The 23238-nt window shown below is 19.5% G+C and overlaps 1 protein-coding gene and 2 long non-coding RNA genes across 3 annotated transcripts; 1 reads left to right on the top strand and 2 right to left on the bottom strand.

Moving 5' to 3' along the window:
• Nucleotides 1-388: 388 nt before the first annotated feature.
• Nucleotides 389-9445, bottom strand: LOC107964024 (hybrid signal transduction histidine kinase L-like). The gene is given in 9 exon segments (XM_016917195.2): nucleotides 389-615; nucleotides 3873-4433; nucleotides 4435-4587; nucleotides 4590-5625; nucleotides 7416-7446; nucleotides 7448-7621; nucleotides 7623-7695; nucleotides 7698-7880; nucleotides 9370-9445. Coding segments are annotated over 9 exon segments (2292 nt in total). The 3' UTR covers nucleotides 389-610.
• Nucleotides 9446-11818: 2373 nt separating this feature from the next.
• Nucleotides 11819-13122, bottom strand: LOC113219198. The gene is made up of 2 exons (XR_003305962.1): nucleotides 12513-13122; nucleotides 11819-12405 (listed from the first exon to the last, which is right to left on the bottom strand). It is a non-coding gene; the product is annotated as an uncharacterized LOC113219198 (long non-coding RNA).
• A 6540-nt stretch (nucleotides 13123-19662) lies between these two features.
• LOC727631 lies at nucleotides 19663-20955 on the top strand. The gene is made up of 3 exons (XR_001706384.2): nucleotides 19663-20010; nucleotides 20432-20665; nucleotides 20733-20955. It is a non-coding gene; the product is annotated as an uncharacterized LOC727631 (long non-coding RNA).
• Nucleotides 20956-23238: the final 2283 nt, after the last annotated feature.

The raw sequence follows: 23238 nt of genomic DNA, 5'->3' as shown, positions 1-23238 counted from the left end.
GATTTGGAATTTCAAAATTTCATTGACTTCTTTTAATATCTTTTTCAAAAAATTTTTCTGCCACCATCTGTTAAAAAAAATTAATGATAATTTTAAATTTTGATTTATATTAGCAATATATATATATATATATTTTACATAATAATTAAAATAATTTATCTATAAAATTTAATCTCATTCATTATCTTTACATATTTTTTTTTTTTAAGTTTAAATTTGTTATACAACATTTATTATATATATAAAGATTGTTTATTCTACAAAAGAATTTTTTAATGAAATACAAACAAGTTTTGATTAATATCTTATCATTTAATAGAATATATATCTATATATTTTAAATATTGTGAAGTCTGAGAAAATTTTTGAATGTATTGCTTACCTGAAGATTAATAAGATTATTATCACAGTCAGTAATATCAATATTATCCAGATTGATGCCATATTTTTCTATTTTAGTATAAAATCCAAACAGTAGTTTTCCTAAACATTCTAATTTCATAATATGCATTTTGTTACAAAAATACTAAGTGACTATGCATTATTTTATAATCAATACATTTGAATGGCTTAGTTGCTGGTGGTTGCAACTCCAAATGTAGAAGTCATATTATTCTATAACAGAACAATATAATCTAATAAATTAAAATAAAAATTTAAAATAAAATTAATGAAAGTTATATAATAAAAATTAAAATGAGAATCTGATTTTGTTCATTTTTATGTTATTGTTCATTACTTCTTTGCATTTGAAAAATTTTTTAAATTTTATTATTAAAAGAATAATAAAAGCTTTTAAAACTTATATGAAAATAAATCTCACATTTTATATTAAGAAAAATTTTATTATTATTATTTAAATTTATTACTATTATTATTTATTTTAATTTTTTAATATTAATATTATAAAAAATATTTTTTAAAATAAAATATGAGTTGTGATTTCACAGGAAAAATATTTTAAAATATGGGTAATAATTATAAAAAATATATAATTATATATATATATAATTTTATATAATTATATAAAATATATCAATAATAAAATTTCTAATAATTTTTTTAAAAAAGTCTTATAATTTCTAAAAATTCTTTATAAAATCCTTATGTCTATAAATAATAGAAAAATATATTTATTACAATTTTTTAATTTTGAATATTCATTCGAATTTTTATATGAACTAATTAATAGATGATAGAATCATTTTTTAAGGATATTAGTGTAAAGAATTAATAATAATAAATAAGATTATTAAACTGTTTATTAATATAAAAAAAAGAAATTAGTATTCAGATGAAAAAATAATTACCTTATTATGGTGAGAAACATTTTTCATGTTTAGTCAAATGACGTTTAGTTCGAAAAGAAATAAAGTAATTTTTTTCATATTCATTCATATTTAAGTAGTTTCTCGAAGTAATGAATGTTAGTTACACTGTACTTATATTCAGTAAATTCAGTTTTTTCATATTTTTTTTAAATTATATAAATATTATTATTAAAGATATCAAAGAAATTGTGAATGAATTGGAATATCTTTGTGCAATTAATTAATAGCAATATTTTAAAATTACATATAAAATTTTTAATTTTTATATACTTTCTCATATATTTTACTACTTTATATTAAATTACTTTATATAAAATATTTTTCATATTTATATTAAAAATATGTATATTATATGTAAAAAGTATGTATAAAAATAATGTATAATAAAATAAAACAGTTATAATAATTAGAAACAATTAATTCTTAAAAATAAATTATTCAATTTTTTTAAATTATTTTTTTTTTTAATTATTCAATTAAAAAATTATAGTATTATTAATTAATTTGGATTTAAAAGATAAAATCATTATTTTTATTTTATATTTTCATATTGTATATTTTTATGAAAATACTTTTATACAAAAAAAAAAAAATAAAAATGGTTTTCTTTTGTCGAAAATTTTACAAAATGAAATGTTTCTATAAAATTTTTGAAAGCAATTTTTTTTTTAGAAATAAAACTTTCTTTACAACAAAAAATTGTTGTAGTTGATTTTTTTATCATCATTTCATTATACTATTAATAGAAGAATGAGTTATCATTAAATCAATTTCGACAATAAGTGCAATTATATAATCGAACTATGTAAGTAATTTTTTTTATTTTAAGTAATTTTTAAAATATATATATAAATGAATCTTTATTTTAAAAATTAATTTAAATCTTAAATTAATAAATTCTAATTAATAAAATTTTAAAAGTTAATTTTTCAATGCAAAATTCAAGAATAAAGTGATTGTATTTTCGGCTTTATTTTTTAATTATAATTGATTAATTATAATTAATTATAATTATATATGATTATATATATGAACATTATACATTTTTAATGTATAATTATTATATTTATATTTGTATTTATATTATTATATTATATTATATTATTATATTTATATTGTGTTTAATAAATGAGGTATTCATATATATGTGTGTATGTATTTAAAACAGAGTATTACTTTTTTATTGTCTTATTATTTCTAAATATTACAAATTGATGTACCGTCTTGTTAACTATAAAAACATGTATATTAGATAAATACATATATTAAAATATAAATTGTGTTAAAGTTAAATTGTACATATGTACATAATTTCATTTTATAAAATTTTCGAAAATGAATGAAATTTTTTTTTCTTTTTTTAATATAGAAATATTTTAGAGAAAAATCAACATGATATCGTAAAAGTAAAAGAAAATTATATTTTTACACAAAGTATCCAAGTATAAATAATTCAATAAAAATCTAAGAAAATCAATATATTTTTTGATTTTTTAATTTTTATATATAGAAATGAATTTATTTTTTTTTTTCAATATTCAATTTGAAGAAAAAAATTAAAACAATGGTTTCTTTTATATTATTTTACATATTTTTTTCTATAAATATGAAAACTTTTAGTATTTTAAGAAAGATTTCAATATAAAATTAAAATAAAAATTAAAAAATCAAATGTATTGATAAAGATTTTAACATATTTTTCTCAAGCTTTAGAAATATATTAATTATAACAAAATTTTGTTAAATATGATTTAAAATATGCAAAGTTGAATTTCTTATTGTTTTTTTTTATTTTCTGTTTATAATAATTAAAATTAATTAATATCTTTTAATTATTGAAATGAAAAGTAAAAAATTATAAAATTCCAATTTTATTATTAAAAAATTATATTTTCAAAAAAAGTTATATCTTAAATACAAAAAATAATAATTTTTAAAATTATTAATAAAATCAATAAAATAGATATCCATTTCCTTTCTTTTTTCTATAATAATGATATTATATTTATATTAATAATATATTTATAATAATCCGGCTAATTTTTTTTAATTTTTTATTAAAATATAAAATAAGAATTGCAATATGAATATTAAAAAACCATGAATATTGATATCATCAAGTTATAATTAATAATTTTGATTAAAATTGAATATTTTTACTTAATTTTAAATATATTTAATTTTGATTTTTATCCTTTATTTTATACGATAAATATTATTGATGATTTTTATCATATAATTTATATATAAAAAATAGAATAACAATCTAAATTGTTATAAGATTAATGTTTTAATAATTTATTTTAAACAATTTATTAAATAAAATCCTAAATATGACTTGACGTAATTAGATGCAAACGCATTTAATGATTGCAAGAACTTTGTTTGTGATTTAGTGGCTGGATCTCTTATGCAATAAACAAATACTCATCAAGAGAAATTTAATCATGAGAATTTATAATATCTTGTTTAAAAGAAAAATTCTAAGTATTTTTTTCTATAGAAAAAACATAATAGACAAAAATGATAATATTTCTTTATCTTTTTCTTTAACATATTTATAAACTTCATTCCAAATTTTTCTCAAGCTCTCATTTTTCTTGACTCTTCTTGGTTTTTCATGCGTATCGTTATTCAAACCATTGTTCGAACTAATTGGTGTAATAGATCTGTGCGAGGAATGTGTTAGAATATCCTCTTGTTTTTTCCACGCAATCGTATAATTAATCAATCTATGCCTCGAATTATAATGCATCATGTCAACGTCTGGTGGCGCTTCTTTACATATTTTCCAATTCGAGTATATGGATAAACCGTGTTGTTGCGTGATATACATTGGCTGCGGTTTGTTCAGAGTGCAATAGAATACCTTAGTTAAACATTTCAGGCCAAGATATGTATAAGCATGTCCGTTCAGATAAAACTGTCCATAAGATTTTTTCGATCGTGGAGTTTCCGGATTTATAAGCGGAAGCATGTTTGCCGTAGGAATGATTCTCCGATGTTTCTTGGTTATGAACATGCCGGGTTTCAACGATATTGAAATGGATCTCAAAAACTTATTTGGCTTGGTCTTTTCTTTAGACGACGTCGCTGTTTTTCATCAACTTTGTTTTAGACTTTTTTGTTTTTGTTAAATTTATAGATTTTATTGTATTTGATATATTCGAAGTTGAGATAATTGGTATGATAGGAGTCAATATTTTCGGCACATTTGACAAAGATATGAAGGAACTCGAAGTGAAAATTGGTGAAATTTGTATATCATAGTGCCACCTGAATGGAAATCTGATCTGACAACTATCGAAGCAGTCTCAGAAGTAATGAATTTATTGCTCACGATCTCTTCATCTGTTTGAGAATTTATTGATTGTGTTTCGATTCTCATTGTCTTATTTTCACCAGTATTATTCAATATTTTAACTTCTTCGCCGAACATTTGTAACGAATTTATATACAATTCCTCGAAAGATTGTAACGTACTCGGTACGAATTCTGATCTATGTTTCTTCACAGGCGATATATACGTGTCAATTAATCGTGTATTGCATAGAAGAGAATCAGAAGAAGAGAGAGATTGTGAATTGGTGTAATAATAGGAAGACTTTGAATTTAAATCGGATTCTCCTTTCTTGATTTCCAATTGATATTTTCTTCTACTATTCCGATAATATTTACGATGGATATCGAGAACATCGATGCTCGAATGCGATACGTCAAAAGAGGAACAATAACAATTTTTATTCTTAACTTTACTTTTCTGACACGAATTTTGATTTTTCAATAAAAGATTTTTGATTATAGAACCATGTTTTGATTCGTTAGGACAAACTTTGCATTGTTGAACGAAGCTCCCGCTATAACATCGTTTCCTCAAAGATTTTTTCGTAGAAGAGAGATTCAACGGTTGATCGATGATTTGCTTCGTTTCCACGAGACTTTGTTGTCTTTGGATCAATTTGTGTAATCGTGGATCCATTGTATCGATGATTATATGATTGTCCGTGATAATTTTATTAATATGTTTTTGTATTTGATACTCCGGATTTGATTTTGGCACAACAATAACTGTCATCGAAGAAAAATTATTCGTAGAAGTGAAGGAGAGGAAAGATGTTTCAATATTATTATTGGCATATTGTAATGCTGTGTGAAATTTTGGCTTGTAAATTTTTCCAGCTTTAGTATATATAATAATTTTTAAGTTTGTCATTGTAGAAGATAAATGGGATGATATTGTGCTGATATCATTGCTCATGCTGTCGGACAAATTTATGTCTGAATCCTCCAATATCTGTAAAAATGATTGAATATGCATTTGTCTATACAGAAAATTCTATCAACAAATATTTTTTAAAAAATAAAAATTTTAATAATATGAAATATGAATTAATATTGTATATTTATATTTATTGTAATATACTGTACAAATGTATAGTATTGTATATTCTGGTGTAATACTATATAAATATATTGGATATGATAATAAAGATAGATATGAATATTCGAATTTCAATTTCGAAACATTTGAAATTTTCAAAAACTAAGATTTGAATTATTTCAAATGTAATTAGCTTTAAAGCTTTGAAACTTTTGAAGGTTTTGATAATTTTAAAGGATTTGATCATTTCTCATGATATATATACATACATATATTATACATAGTATATATAATAGAATTAAGTCAAACATAAAAAAAGATAGCGAATAAAAGGAAAGAAGTATTGATATGATAAAAAAATAAATTGATGATATAAATTTATATATATCTTTATAGTATTTATATATATCTTTTTTATTATTTCATTATTTTCTTATTTATTTATTATTTTTTTCCTATGTTTCATTATATGAGAAATATTATCAAAACATTCAAAATTTTTAAAATTTATAAAAATTATCAAAATTTCCATTGTACGTTTGAAGATATTGAAGAATTTTATATTTTTGAATTATTCAAAATGATTTGCAATATATTATGTAGATTCAAATAAAAGTGATTCAAAGTATTTCATCATTATATAAATAAATCATTAAATAAATGAAGTACGATAACAAATATTATTTTTTTAATTATTATTTATTATCATTTTCTATTTTTAATATATTGACTATTTTATTATACAAAATTTAAATGAGTTAATAATGTATTTTAACATAATAATTTATAAACATTAATAATATATTAACATAGAATAAACATTAAATATAATGCAATATAGATATGAATATTAATGTTTTAAAATATATTTCATATTCAATTTCATTTTGATATTATTTATCAAATTATAATATAATTTATGATATAAAACAATTGGATAAACATTCATTCTATAAAAATGATATATTTTGCTATTTATTACAATACCACAAAATTATATTAAAATTATAAATAACTAAAATAAATAAAATTAATAAATAAAATAAAATAAAATAAAATAAATAAAATAAAATTATAAATAACTAAATTATAAATAATTATATTAACATTAAAATATAAATTATATTAAAAAATCTAACAGATGATTTTATAATATTTTTTATTAATAATATAATACTATAAATGTATGATATACATATATAATATTACGAGATGAATTTTATCTAAATCTTTCTTAAATTAGAGAAATTTTATAAATTGTATATATAAGTATAAAAAGATTTAAATAAATAAACATATATCAAAATAATAGATGAAGTATAATATATTTAAAATATTGACAATATTGATAATTTAAAATATTTTTGTTGTGTTATTATCATCTCATATTTTTATAATGATTTTTATAATCGATTCTTTAAAGATACGAATATTCCACAATTATTTTTATTCTATTATTTATAAACGTCTATTTATTTATCTTTCTTGAAAAGACGATAGATTGAATAATATTTTTTAAATATATTAAGTTTCATTTCGTTTAAGTATCAAAGATTTATTTGTTCTATATAATTTTCTTTTCTATTCATCTCTCTCGTTTAAAAATTCTGCATCGTATAGGATGATTTAATATTTATTTATATATAAAAGAGATATTATTATTAAAATCATAAAAACCAGTGAATTAATCAGAATTCATGTACCTTGCTAGCGTTATCATCTTCTATTTTGAGTGCGAGATCTGCAATGTTTGTAGAAATTCGACTTAGTCTTGAACACGAATCCGTAAGGCATACAAAGGTACAGTCTCTCATTTGTATGAACTCTGATGTGTTTTTGTAGAACACTTGGTTTTGCACACGATAATCTGCAATAAGGGCATACATAACCGTTTTTCCTCGATTGTTGATTCTTTTTCCAGGGAGATCTCGATCGAGTCTTTTGACGATTCTCTGAAGTCCTTTTTCGAATCTTTTCTTTCGTTGGCTCTGAGGTGTTGATATTGATGTTCTTCTTCGGTTCTATTGTCAATATAAGCTCGGTCGTTGCGATTTTTTTAAATTTTTTATGCAAGTAATTTTGTTCGCCATCGTTATTGTTGTTGTTATTATTGTTGTTGTTGTTATTTGTCAATTGTGGATCTGTCATCGCCACAGTGTATGTAATTTCTAGAAATAATTAACGATACAAAAATTAATGATTGAAAAATTTAGAATTAAATTAAAAATATTACGAGAAACGAATAAAATCGTTGATTTTTCTTTAAATACTTTGAATGTTTTGTTAAAATTTTTAAAGATAAAAAAAAAGTAAAGAAAATGATGGAAAGATACTAGATTTCACTCGAGAAATAAAAATGGCAATAATGGCAAAAATACGATAGAATAGATTAAATGATAGATTAAATACATATATTTAAAAAAGAAGAAAATGTATATAAATTTAGATATATTATTATATTAGATATATTATTAATATATTCATGAGATATTTAAAGAGATAATTCTATAAACAAAAAGATAAAAGTTAATATAAAATATTGAAATTTATTTATTATGTTACATAATTAAAGACGAAAATAAACTGTTCTGTCTTTGTTATATCACCACATTCTATTTCTGGCTATATTTTTTAGTAATTAATAAAATTTTAATAGTTAATAAAAATTATTAAATATACTAAAAACACATAAGAAAAATATTAAGAATCGCGAATGATTTTAATTTTTTGGCCAAGAATTTTTAAATTCCTACAAATAAAAATCCATTGGATTTAACATGCTTTTATGAAAAAAACATACCGAAGTATTAAAATAAATGAATAAATAAACTAATACTAATACTAATATATATATTAAATATATACTATAGAAATATGTTCTACTAAGAAAAATAACTCTAAAATTTTTAAATTCATATTTATTATAAGACTTTTTTATTTTTTTTTATTTATTACATAAAATTTGTCTTTAACTTTCTTATATACATTTTTTATATATATATATATATAAATATACATATGTATATATGTATATTGTCGATTTAATTTCGCATATGTGCTATGAAATATTAAAATTCTATTAAATTGAATATTTGAAAAAAAAAATTCTTTATAATGTATATTATTACATTCAAAAGAATTAAAAAATTTGACATTACAAAGTAAATTTTAATCAAATATTTTAATCAAAATATTATCATGATAGCATTATGATCATGAGCATCATGAAATAAGAAATTATTTTTATTTTTTCATTTTTTTTTTTATTTTTTCTTTTCATTAATGTCTTTGAAATGAAGAAATATGATAATAATAATAAAATAATATAATTATATATAAAATAATAATATAAATATATAAATATAATAATAAAATATGAATATTTAATTCTTAAAGAATTTCATATTCTTCGTGAATACAAAGCATAGATTGTAAATTTATGATTTCTTGAAAATCTTTACATTTTTCTTTTTGCAAAATTCTTTTCAAGTGATAAGACATTGAGACATGATAAGACATCAAAAATCTTGATTTATACCGATAAGTTTTGACTAAAAATCCATATTTCCACAATCGTTTAATAGTTTTTTGTTTCTTTTTCTATAAATTGAAAAACAGATATATTTTATAATTCACAATAATCTTATTCAGATATACTATATGCTAAAAATATAATATTATATGCTAAAAATTTAAATGTAGATATTGTCTGAAAACAATGCACTTTATACATCTTCTGTCAACATTTAAATAATATAAAACATTAGATATACTATCAAAATGATATTTCCCAGTCTGAATGAAGCTTAATTTTATTCTATACTTATATCCATAAGATTGCAATAAAATTTTGACTAGGTTGATTGTTAAATCGTTATTCGTGATAAGAAATATTTTATATATTATAAGTATTTTTTATAAATAAATATTTTATATATTAATTTATATTTATTTATTATTAATATATTTATATTAATAAATTATATAGATATTATTGCATTTAATAATGTGAATGATTATTCAAAAAACAAGGAAAAAATTTTGTTTTGATTAGTATGTGTTTTCTTTGCGAATCGAGATATTGTAATCAGTGGGATTTATCTTTAGCCACGTTTTTGTTTACAATACTAATCTATGAAATGTCTGATAATTTTGGAATGCTATTTATATATAGTGACAGACGATCTTGTGAATTCAAGAGGAAAACAAAACTAGACAAAACACAAGTCAATTTAATGCTTTTTTTAGAATCATTTTGCAAAAAACATATTGCGATAAAAATAATGATATATTTATTTTCTAACACGTAATCATTTCCTTATTTTATTTATATGAAAAGAAATGCTTTGATAGATAAAGATATATAAATAAAAATTATATAATATATAAAGTTATTCAACCAATTTTTTAATTACGAATTATTTATTCGAATTATTTTCACAGAACAATAAGAGATAAAATTCTTCATACATTTTATGATATATCTATATTGGTTAGAGATGTTTGCAAACTTTTTTACAACTATCGAAATTTATTAAGCCTTTTTTAGTTTTTTTTTCATGAGCTTTGTGAACAAAAACAATTCTAATCAATATAAATGCAGTATTCAGATTCAGAAATTTTTATGCAGCGTCCATACTGCTATTTGCGATCGCTGCGCCAGCAATGATAGATTTTTTGAAAAAAAACAATTGCGAACAGTTTATGGCAAAATTGGATAAATACAAAATATCATTAAAGTCTTCAATGATTTTTTAATATGTTATTAAAGTCATCATAGTAAATAGTGTTGTGATACAATTTACAACAATTTATTTAGCAGTCATTAAAAAGTTATTAACAAAAACAATTTAGTATAAGATAAGATATAAATATTAGTTAATATAAAGAAGTTAAATCTCGGAGATTCTAAAATTCTTCTCAAAAATTTTTTAGAATATTAACATTCGAAATATTTATATTATGCTGCACTTTCTATATTTTCTATTTTTATTTATATTACAAAATTACAAAATTATAATATAGCATCATATTTAATTGGCTGTACCGTTGTAACTTTGATCATTATAATTTCGATCCTTTAAAGAATATTTTATATCTTATTTTGACATTATTTTATTATAATATTAATAAAAATTTACTATTATATACATTTATCTATATTTATATAAATTTTAGTAAAAGTATCAATTCAATAATAATATTTATTATTCTTAATGAATATAATTACTAATACAATGCAAATAGATTTCTTACAAATATATACATAAATTAGCAATTAAATTATTTTAAAGTAATGTATATAATAAATACAAAATAAATTCATTAAAATAATATTTCTAAAGTTATTAGTTAAATCAGACTTTTTCTCAGCCGCCATAGACAATTGACAATATTAACACTGATTATTATTTTTATAAATTATTTTTGTTCAATTAAATCAATTTACATCGAACGAATAATCGTAATTATACATATACATATACATATACATATACATATATACATATATATATATATATATATATTATATAGACTAATCAGAGTATTAAAAGATTTGCTATATCTATGCCAATTATATCATAATATTTTACTTTGTGTACTTTTAATCAAATGAAAAAATATATACATTATATACAATATATACTAGTCTTTAATAAATAAATATGATAAAATGAAATATTGATATGTATTGAATTTTAATTCGAATATCATTTGTTTTCAATTCAATATCTTCAGAATGAGAATCATTGAAAGAAAGAATAGTTCATCAACTGATTTCTTGACTTACATAACTATTCGTTTAAATTGATGGTATGATGTTTAATGATTTTAATAAAAAAAATTTTATAAAAAGTAAAAAAATATGTAAATATGTATAATGTTTTATCTTTTAATTAAAATATGTAATCGATTAATAATAATACTTCGTCTACATAAAATTATTTCTAGTACAAAATTAAATTATTTATAATTCAATAGTTAAATTTCATTTAATATTTTTGTATAACATTATCATTTTTATGATATTTAAAATGAATCTTTCAAAACTATTTGATATTTAGTAATATCCTATATGTATATATATATATATTATTTTTCTTACCTCTTTTTGCGTTATACAATCATAAGCATGACACTATCAGACTTATAGAAACATATCACAATAATTTCCTTGAAAAAAAAAGAAAATCTCTTCGATTCCTCTTCATTTGTTTATTTCCTTGAGGCGAAATTTAAATCGAAGTCATCTTTCTATTTTAAGTTCTTTATTACATTTGCTTTATTATCTACATATCTTGTTCTATTCTCTTCTCTCTTTCTTTTTTACAGAAGTAACAAAAAAAGACTTACATATGCTCTATCTTTTTCTCGCTATGTATATAACGAATATATGTGATATAACTAGTATGTGATAAAACACAAAATCGCGATTTCTCTTTTATACACTTATTAACACGTCAATCTGTTTGCTATGTAAATCCTAAGCAACCGGTGCTGACGTAGATAATACTAACGCAAATAAGTCTGACGATATCTTTCACTAATACACTTAACGGCAAATAATTAGTCATTGCTCACATAATATATGCATAGAAAATATAATTGACTATGTAGAATGATAAGTCATAAAAATTCCACATGGATCTTCTTTTAGCTCTCCACTCTTTATTAACACTGATACTGAAATCACTATATAATTCTTATCAATACTAATGCTATTATAATACTAATATTATTATATACTATGATTAATTTGTTATTAATATAATCAATTAAATTCTCATTGTTAAACTTACTACAAAATTCTACATATCAATTTCTCTTACATGGTTCTACGATTCTTGCTTGACGTCATGCTTGGTATCTAATTATGATTTCATGTATTCATCATTTTGCATAGTTTTCTCGAATATATATCTCGTGCTTTTTTTCAATGATAGATCTTTTTTATATCTTTCTTTTCTCTTTTTTTGCGCGATTTTTTATAATATGATTTCAATTGTTTCGGTTCAATAGATTGTCACCATAACATTTTCTTTTTTTTTTTTTGTAAATTTTTTGCAATCGAAGTTACAGAAATCGATTTTCTCACTTCGATAAATCTTCATTTACTACAAAATAATGACGCTTCGAGCGCGTTATTATAATATAATATACTTTTATAATCTTTTACTCGTTTATTTTTATTTTATTTATACAAGAAATTGATGTGATTCACTATAAAGAATCTCGAAACGCATATATATATTGAGCTTTTGATTCGCGCCACTCACATTGACTCAATCATTACTATTCATCATTTTTCCTCCAACATAATTCCTGCTTGATAATACTGCGCGAATTTTTTATATTTCTGTTTGATTATTATTATTACTTATTATTATTATTACTTATTACTTATTATATTATTATTACTTATTATTATTATTATTATTATTATTATTATTATTATTACTTATTATTATTATTATTATTACTTATTATTACTAATACTATCATCACAATCTCTTTCCAAAAGAAAATAATTGTCTAGTATGATTTCGTTTTCAAATAGATGCACGTTTTTTTATTTTTCAATGAGTAATCACAATAAAAACGACAAACAGCAACTCAATGTTCCAAAATTGTCGTTGATATATAAGTGGAACAGCGCGTGCATGTATTGTTCATTCTGACAGCATTATTATTGTTATGTAACTGACGGCTCGCTAAGCAGAGTGTACCACTTCAACAGCTGAGGTGAAAAACAGTGAAATGGCGTGAGAGAGAGTTAATAGCAATTATAAATGAACCAGTAAGCGACTATTTTTGATGAAAGAACAGTAAGCGAGTAAATGCGCTGTCATAAACGACGACAGTTTATTATTTTGCGAGAAGTATAAAGCGATTTTATATATCGAACGTATACTGTTGAGTCACTGAAAAGATAGATTCCAAGCTCGACTATCACTGAAGAAGATCCTAGTGCGACGAAAGCAGAAGAGTTTAAACAAGTCTAAAGCCCCATCTATATATGTAATATATGCATTTGTTTTTTCAAAACTCTCTCGGATTAGTATTTATATACTTATTTACTTACATATATATATACATTCTTTAATTCTTTGTTACTTATTATCAAATATTTTGATATTCATTTCACTTTATTTATAATACAAAATTTAATTACTTGTAATTTAAAAAATAAGTTTTCGCTTTATTTATAATGCAAAATTTAATTACTTGTGATTTAAAAAATAAGTTTTAATGATTATTTTTATATATTAATTTCTATGTTTATTTTGATTTCTAGAATTTTTCATATTTTTCATTTTTTTCAAAAGAATTAATTATTTCAGGAATCTCTAGCTAAGTTTGTTATAGTAAGTTTTAGTAAATTTTATAATAGTTTAGTAAGTTTGTTATAATAAGTTTTAATAATTACATATAATAAAAATTTCTTTTTGACAAATTTTAAATAATTATTAATTTCGAAGTGTTTATAATAATTTTATCATCCATAAATTGTATAATTGTTGATAAGTTTTTTAATCTTTTTAATCTAACTTCAATATAACTTTTATTGTTTTATTATAACTCTAAATATAAAAGAATTTTATTTCCGATCATATTAATAACATATTAATTTTTATCATTAATTCTTTTACATTATTTTTTATTTATTAATATTAATTTATAATAATCATTATAAATAATTTTTTTGGTTATTTTTTAATTATTTTATCAATAAACAAATATCAATTACAGTCTCGATCATTATATTCTTGCATTTTGATATCTTTTTCGCATTTTTTAAATCTTTTTTCTATCTCTTTTCAAATAAAAATTATTATATTTTTTTCTTTTTCGCAAGATATACAATTATTTTATGAATAATCTTTTTTTGATTGTTATTATTAAAATAAATTTTTTTTTCTTTTAATTATTCTTTATATTATTATTATTTTTATCTTATTCTTCAAAGATTTTATCGTTATATCGAGAATAAAATAATATTATCATCAAAACCTCATATATATGTATATATATATATATATATATATATAATGTATTTGAAAAAAATAAAAAAAAATAAAATCTTATATACTTTTAACATATTTTGATTCAAAAATTTTCTTTTTTTATAAAAAAAATAAATTTATTTAATACTAAAAGTTTTAATTAAATATGATCATATATATATTATATATATAATAATTAAAAAATTACCAAAAATAAATCTGTATTTCAATTAAAGAGTTTACAATAAATGAGGAACATTATATATACATATAATATATATATATGTATATATATATACATATATATATATACATATATATATACATATAATATATATATATGTATATATATATACATATATATATACATATATATATACATATAATATATATATATGTATATATATATACATATATATATATACATATTTATAACAATTTATTTTAGAATAAAGAAAATATAACAACTTTAAATAAAAAATTGTAATAATTAATAATTATTGTAAATAGTAATTAATAATTATTGAATTGATAAGTTTTAATCTAATTTAAATCTTGATAAATTTTCAAATTTAAAACTGTTTTCAATTTGTAATTATAAAAAAATTTAAAAAAATTTTAATCAATAATATATATTAAAACATATGTAATTTATTAATTTATTGTTGTTTTATTAATCAAATATATTGTTTTCTATTAGATATAAAAAAGAGAAATCTGAGTTTATATTTTTGCACAAAACATAATTTGCATCTTTAATATATATAATGTATAAAACAATCCAAAATCAATATATTATCAATTGTTCGTTTTTTATCGTTTTTTATATTATGTTTTAGTAATAATTTAAAAACTGTTAAAAATAAATTTGCTCTTTTCGAGCAGAGATTCAACTATACAAAGAATTTAGAAGAAAAAATGATGTGATAATCAATTCATGATTATAATAGTACAACTCATCAATTAATTTATTTTGTATACGATACGTAATGTTTCCAATATATTGTACATGATAATATCATATGATTTTTGAATTAGAAAGTATATCGTATTGTATATTCTCCTGTGATCTATATCACGAAACATCTCTACACAATCTGGCATGCTGTCTTTATTCAGGGGTAACAACCCTTACTGTCTATGAAGCATGCGCTTTACTACTCAGTTCCCTTAGGATACCTTCGGTGAGCCTAAATTCCTGATAAGTTACCGCCTATTCCTTTTCTTCCCTCAAAGACGTCCTCACGAGAATTCATTTCATTTTCTTGAAACACAGATTATATAAATATGCAAATCTTTATTTATCTTAAAGCAATTATCCACAAAAATCGATTCACAATAATAAAAAAACAAAAAAATAATAACTATAATACAATTATAGAAAAGATTAACATATTAATTTTAATCGTATTTAATCATTAGTATTTGGAGCTGAATTTTAATGGAATAGTATAAATATATATGTATCAAGAAAGTATTTATAGTTAGCTAATCGGATATTAACTGAAATGTTTATAAAGTGATTTTTCATTTCAATTTAAAGTATTGATTAATTCGAATGTTCTTTCTTATAAGAGTTTAAAAATGATTTATTATTAAAAAATACGAATAAATAAATAAATAAAAAAGTTATTTAATAATATTTTATATCTATATCTTTAAAATATTCAAAATAAATCTTTATATATCTAAATTATTGAATATAATATTATTTTAATATCTTTATCTTAATTTTTATATTCAATATGTTACATATCAAATAATTATTTTAAAAATATTTTAAAAAATTTTAGATAATTATTATTATATTATATTAATATATAAATATATTTCTATTTAAATTTGTTGTACTTAATTACTAGAAGAATTGAAACAAAAAATAAAATATTTATAAAACATTTTTGACTATGACTTTATCATTGTTTCTATAAAAAATATTAATATTTTTATTAATTATTAAATCTGAATTATTAATTATTAATTCTATTAAATCTAAAATCAATTAATAATGTAACATGATTTTATAATCCAAAAGTATATATCATATAATTTATTATATGAATTAGTAATTTTAGTAATTTATTAATTTATTTTAATTTTTTAAATTTATCTATTATTAATATTTATTAACAATGACTAATATTTATTAATAATAAAAAAATTGAATGTTTAAATTGCAATGTTTAACGATAGCGAATAAACAAAAAGTCTAATAATATGAATTAAAATCTAATGAATAAAATATCTAATAATAATAAATATAAAATAATTAAAAACTACTTTTCATAAAAGAAAAATTATTAATATATTTTTTTACATAAATTATAAAAATATTTTATTTGAAATCTTATTAAAATAACAAAGAAGAATTTGTTAATATTTATATATATATTATATTATATTTATAGTCCTCTTCATATTTAGTTTTAGTTAATAATCAAAAATAAAAATCTAAAATGTACACTATATATATATTTTATTACACATACTTTTGTACGTACCATTTCAATTGATTAAATGATTTATTTTTAAAATTAAACGTTTGTTATTTGTAAAATTCAATGATTTGATTGTGCAACATGAGCCAAGAGTTATTTAGAAAGAACCTCCGTCAAGCTTGTTATCCTGTGAAATAGGCGCGCAATTCAGCGTCACTTTACTCATCGAGAATATTCCACCTCCACAGGAGATCCTGTGGGAATCAAAAGGATTATTGTTATTAGTATAGCACTTTGAATCTTCTTCTGACTGCCTGATACAATAGTTTCCAATTTTCAGGTAAATCGGTAGTTTTTCTAATAAATTATTTGATTAATATGTATATATCTGATAGATATGACCGAGAAATTTTTAATCTAAATAGAAGTATTTTCTAGATAACATGGGTATCTGAGTAAATTTTATAAGATGCGAATTCTTTAAAAAAGAATGGAATTGATTAGAAATCTTTTAACATTCAAAAATGATTCTAAATAAAAGACGAATGAAAGAAATTCATTGATTTCTAATTTTGCCTTCTTTCTACTTCTTCATTGAATTATTCTTCGACATTCTTGTCTTTCAGTAATTATGTTGTGTCAAAAGCATTTTCATCAGTCTCAGTATATCTCGTTATAAACAGGAGGACATGAGCAAGTGGAATATCTGAAATCTATCGGTATTGTCATATTCCATTTGTTCTGTATCGATAAAATAGAAAACTATAGAATCGATACAATATATAGATGTTAATTAAATATAGAAGTAGATCAATCGTATATTTTCATCTAAATTTTTATGTGTTATGAAATTTAATGTTCTATTACCATTTTTCTATTATTATTAACAGAATACAGAATTAGCGGGTGTTCATTTCCGTGGAAATTATAAATACCATAGTGAATCAAATAAATGATACATATTTTAAAACAATAAAAATGAAATAATCAATTGTCTGAAATTATCTAAAATTTAATGAGAAGCAGAAAGAGAAATTTATATTAGTGAAATTTCTTGAATTTTTTAATAATAATTATTGTTGATAATAATTATTCGAAATAGAAAAATCCTCAATAATTTTAATGATTTTTGGATATATTGCAAAAATCAACATTTTAAATAAATTTTTTTTTTATTTTACCATTATTTTATATTACCTTGTATTACCATCGTTCAATTTTAATTTTCAAGATATTTGAAAAAAAAATTGCTACTATAGGATTTCTTTTATATGTATATAAATAAGTCTAATTTTCCTTTTAATTTTCTTCGATGTATTTTTTTTCATTATTTATAATCATTTTATTATTTATAATCTGTTAATACTATTTTTATATATTTTATAAGATCTTTGGATTTTTCCTTAGCATATCGTTTATTTTTATACGAATGATCAGATTTTTGTATTCCACATTTACAGTCACATTTAACAATAGCTAACACAGTTATGTTAATAATATTTGAATAAAAGTCATTCAATATATAGTAATATATTGTAGTAATTAGTATAATAAAACATAGTAATATCACATATTACATAGCAATATCTACATATGCATTTTTCAATATATTGCTTTTTATTAATATAAAATATTAATATAAAGCTTTTTATTAATATCTTGAAAACCAATAAATTTTTGAAACTTTTATATTTGACTCCTCCTCTTCCTTCTCTTCCCCAAATATCGTGAATAATACTATATAGAATTATAGTTTAAATAATATATTTATATTTCTCATATTTTCTTATATTTATGTTTTTAAGAAGAAAAATTAATTAATTTTTAATTTTTATATTTTTTGAGATTAATTAATTATTTAAAAAAAAAACTAAAATTTTTATTTTGAAAATAATTTCTTGAATTTTCTTGAATTTCTTGAATTTAATAATAATTTATCATTTTTGTGAATATTTATTGAAAAAGATAGTAGCAGGTTAAAGAAATCAAATTGCGAATATTATTATTTAAGAAACTATTAAACGGAATTTTAATAGTATTCTAATTTTATTCTAATAGTATTTATTATCAGTATTATTAATCAATATTTTTTGTGTTTATCATTATAATTTCGTTCTCTCGATAAGACTTGCATGATAATCATTTCTTTATCGAATAATACTGTTTACTATAAATATATATTGTATTTCATTTAGTTTTTATTAATATTTTAATAACTATTCCTTCATAACCGTCATTCGTGAGTAGACGGTTCAAATCAATGTCGGTATAGCAGTTAAGTTTGTTTCTCGAAAGTCCATAAACTGATTGATTTACTCTTTATATGTAGTCTATGATATAAATTATAAACTGTAAACCATATGGATAGATTGCACATGACATCTGACGGGACTTTGTGGTAAATGTTCTAAAATATCGATCAAGTGTTTTTTGTCGCCCTCTATAATTTATTATGGAATTATAGAGAGAAGAATTAATTCATTGGAGATGATAAAAATATGTGTTGTCGATTTATGTTGAATAATGAAATAAATCTATCTTATACTTTATCTGTGGTATGTAAAAATAATATAAGAAAATCAATTAAACAATAATATTCGTGAGTGATTGGTATAAAAACATAATTTATTGCTATAAAAAAGTTATTGAATGATTAATTATAAAATAGTTATAATTAATTAAAAATTAGATATAAGTTAACAATGCGTAATATAGAAATAAAAGCAAAAATTGATAATCCAGAGCTTAAGATATCTCGAATTGTGCAATTAACTAAAGACAATGGTATCATCATGAAACAACACGATACTTTTTTCAAGGTAGCAGAAGGAAGATTAAAATTACGAAAATTTGAAGTAAGAAATACTTTTAATTTTATAGACAATTGTTAAAAATATTTTCTTATAAATGTTGTTTAGCTTAACTGTATATTGTTATAAAATTTATTAAGATAAAATAATGTTACTTTCAAATAAAAATGTTAATTATATAAAAATTTATTTAATAAAGAAATATGCAATATAGTTTCAATTTCTATATCTATGTATTTCTTTTCCTTTTTTTATGACATCCATAACCAATTAGACAATAGATACTCTCATCATTATTAAAAAGAAAATAATAATAAAATTAGAATTAGAATAGAATAATAAGATTATTTAAAAGTAGCATCTTTAATACTATAATAAAATATAGAAAAATAATTGTTATAAAAATAATTATTATTTCAACAACTGTTAATAAGATACTATGAGAGAAATATTTTTTTATATATAGGATGGCTCAGGAGAATTAATTTACTATAAAAGATCTAATGTATTTGGTCCAAAGCTTTGTGATTATGAAAAAGTAGCTTTGGATGAAAATGCTTGTAGTGGTATTGCAAATATTTTAAATGAATCAAATGGTTCTGTAGGAATTGTAAAAAAAACTAGAAAACTATACATGATTGATCAAACTCGTGTACATATTGATGATGTTGAAGGTTTAGGAAATTTTTTGGAATTAGAGGTTTGTAGTATCGTAAATTATAATATAATAATAAATAAAAAATAATATGTTAGTATTATTATTTTAGGTAATTTTAAATGATGATCAAGACATAGAAAGTGGTGAGAAGATTGCTCAGGATTTAATGTCTAAGTTAGACATAAAAAGCGAAGATTTGATAGCAAATGCTTATATAGATTTACTTAGTAAATCTATTGAATAGCTATATTCAATCATATATGTTTTGTGTATTTCTAAAATTATTTTTTACATTTTATAAAATTGCTAAATAAACGAAAATTCTTAAATAAAGTTTTTTTTCTTTATAGAAATTAATATATATATATATATATATACATATATATATATATATACATACATATATATATATATATACATATATATATACATATATATATACATATATATATATACATATATATATACATATATATATATATACATATATATATATATATACATATATATATACATATGTATAATTATAATCAGCAATAAATAAATATTATTTTGATATTATATTTAACTAAATATATTGATAAAAAGTAATTTCATTAAAAAAAACATTATTATATTCAAAAAATTTAAACAATCACAAAAACTCTCAAAAATAATTTTTAAAATTATTATTAAATTTAATATTAATAATATAAAATTTACTAGATGATTTTAAATGAAGCAGTATCATCAGATTTTAAATAATTCTGTCATAGAGAAAAAGATATACTAAAGAGAAAAAGCAAAAATAAACAGACAATAGTATATTACGCTATCATAACCGGGATACGTTATAGCGATAAGACTACCTACACTACTCTTCCTTCCTTTTTGGTGATTATATTCGCTTGTCGCATTTCTTGTATATGAGGATTCTATATTAAAAAAAATAATATTAAAAATAACTATAACAAAAATATTTTAAGAATAAATTATGAAAAATAAATTTTTGCAAAAATTAGTAAAATTAATATTTTTTTAATATTTATAACAAATATTTAAATCAAAAAAATATTTTTATAAGTATTTAAATAATAGAAAAAATGCAAAAAAAAATTAAAATTAAGGTTTTATACGCATATATAACATAATATAAATATAATATTCAATGCTTAATCTATATCATTTAATTATCGTAATATTTTGTTATTTTATATAATTGCAATTTCATATATATGAATTGAATAATGAAATATAATATGAATAATAAAAATTTAAGAATTTTTTGAAAGCAAAAAGAAAAAACAATTTATTATGAATTGAAAATTTTGAAAAGTTATATTTTTAATAATAAATTGAAACATATTATTTTATCTTTAATGAAATTGATTACGAAAATCAAATTAAATGAATTATTTATTTCATTAATAGAAGATTCAAGATTAGTTTTTAGATTTTCATTTTGTTATGTATATATTTATGTTAATTCATTTTTTTTAGATTTTTATTAAATTTTTATTAAACTTTTATTAAACTATCTAATTAAACTTTTCTCTCTATGATTAATCAATAATAAGATTAAAAGTAAATCTTAAAATCTAAAAATAAAAAGAATGCAATGAAGTGAAAAATTATTATTGTTAAAAAATATTTCTTTTGAAATTATTGAAAAATATACAATGTATGAATATAATGTATCTTAAATCTCAATAAGAAACGTGGTTAAATAGTCAAAAACTATCCTAATCATTTTCGTAAATGCTCATGATTATTCTATTTCAGTCAAAATTAATCTCAGAAGATATTATATCAAATTATTTTCATAGAAAAAATTTTTTATTATAGTTGAAGAAGGATCGAGATATTTAACAATATTGGCTATAAACAAAAGTGAGGAGAGGTAAAGAAAAACGAATACAAGTGTGCTGCACATGTGTACTATCTGATGTAAAAGAATATCGTGATATGAATTATATGGAAAATATTTTTTAATTGTAAAATATATATTTAATATATATAATATTATATATCATGAATAAACTTATTTTATTATAAAAGTATTATAATTGATATTATATATTGATATTATTATAAATTTTGTTATATAATATCAAATAGATTTTAAATTTTTCATATTTCTATAATTTTTTTTATATGAAAAATATAATACTATAATTATATATGACTATATATAATTTAATACAAAAACTTTATATTTTCAAAACGAAATATTAATGCAACTATACATACGAATTGCATTAAACATGTTATACTAGCCATTAAGTTTATATACAATGGTTTATTGTACTGTGATCATTACTTTCTTTATTGAATTTTTATTTGTACAATACAATTATAAAAATTCATGTTTAATATTATCAAAAGATTGAAGAATAAAATTAGCAACTCATAATAAACAAAGTAGAAATTATGAGTTTTGAAGTTTTGAAAAATTTTGAAATCTTAATATTTTAAATATTTTTAAATAATTTCTAATATTTAAAAAAAATGTATAAAATATGATACCCATTTATTTATCTTCTATATTTTTCATTTTATTTTCTTTTTTTTCACTTTATTTTGTTTTTCTATCATTTTCCTAATTTTCCAAGTTTTTTTATATTTCTATCTACTAT

This window comes from Apis mellifera, linkage group LG13 (genome assembly GCF_003254395.2).
Source record: "Apis mellifera strain DH4 linkage group LG13, Amel_HAv3.1, whole genome shotgun sequence".
NCBI lineage: Eukaryota > Metazoa > Arthropoda > Insecta > Hymenoptera > Apidae > Apis > Apis mellifera.
This window is presented reverse-complemented; position numbering and strand designations above follow the sequence as displayed.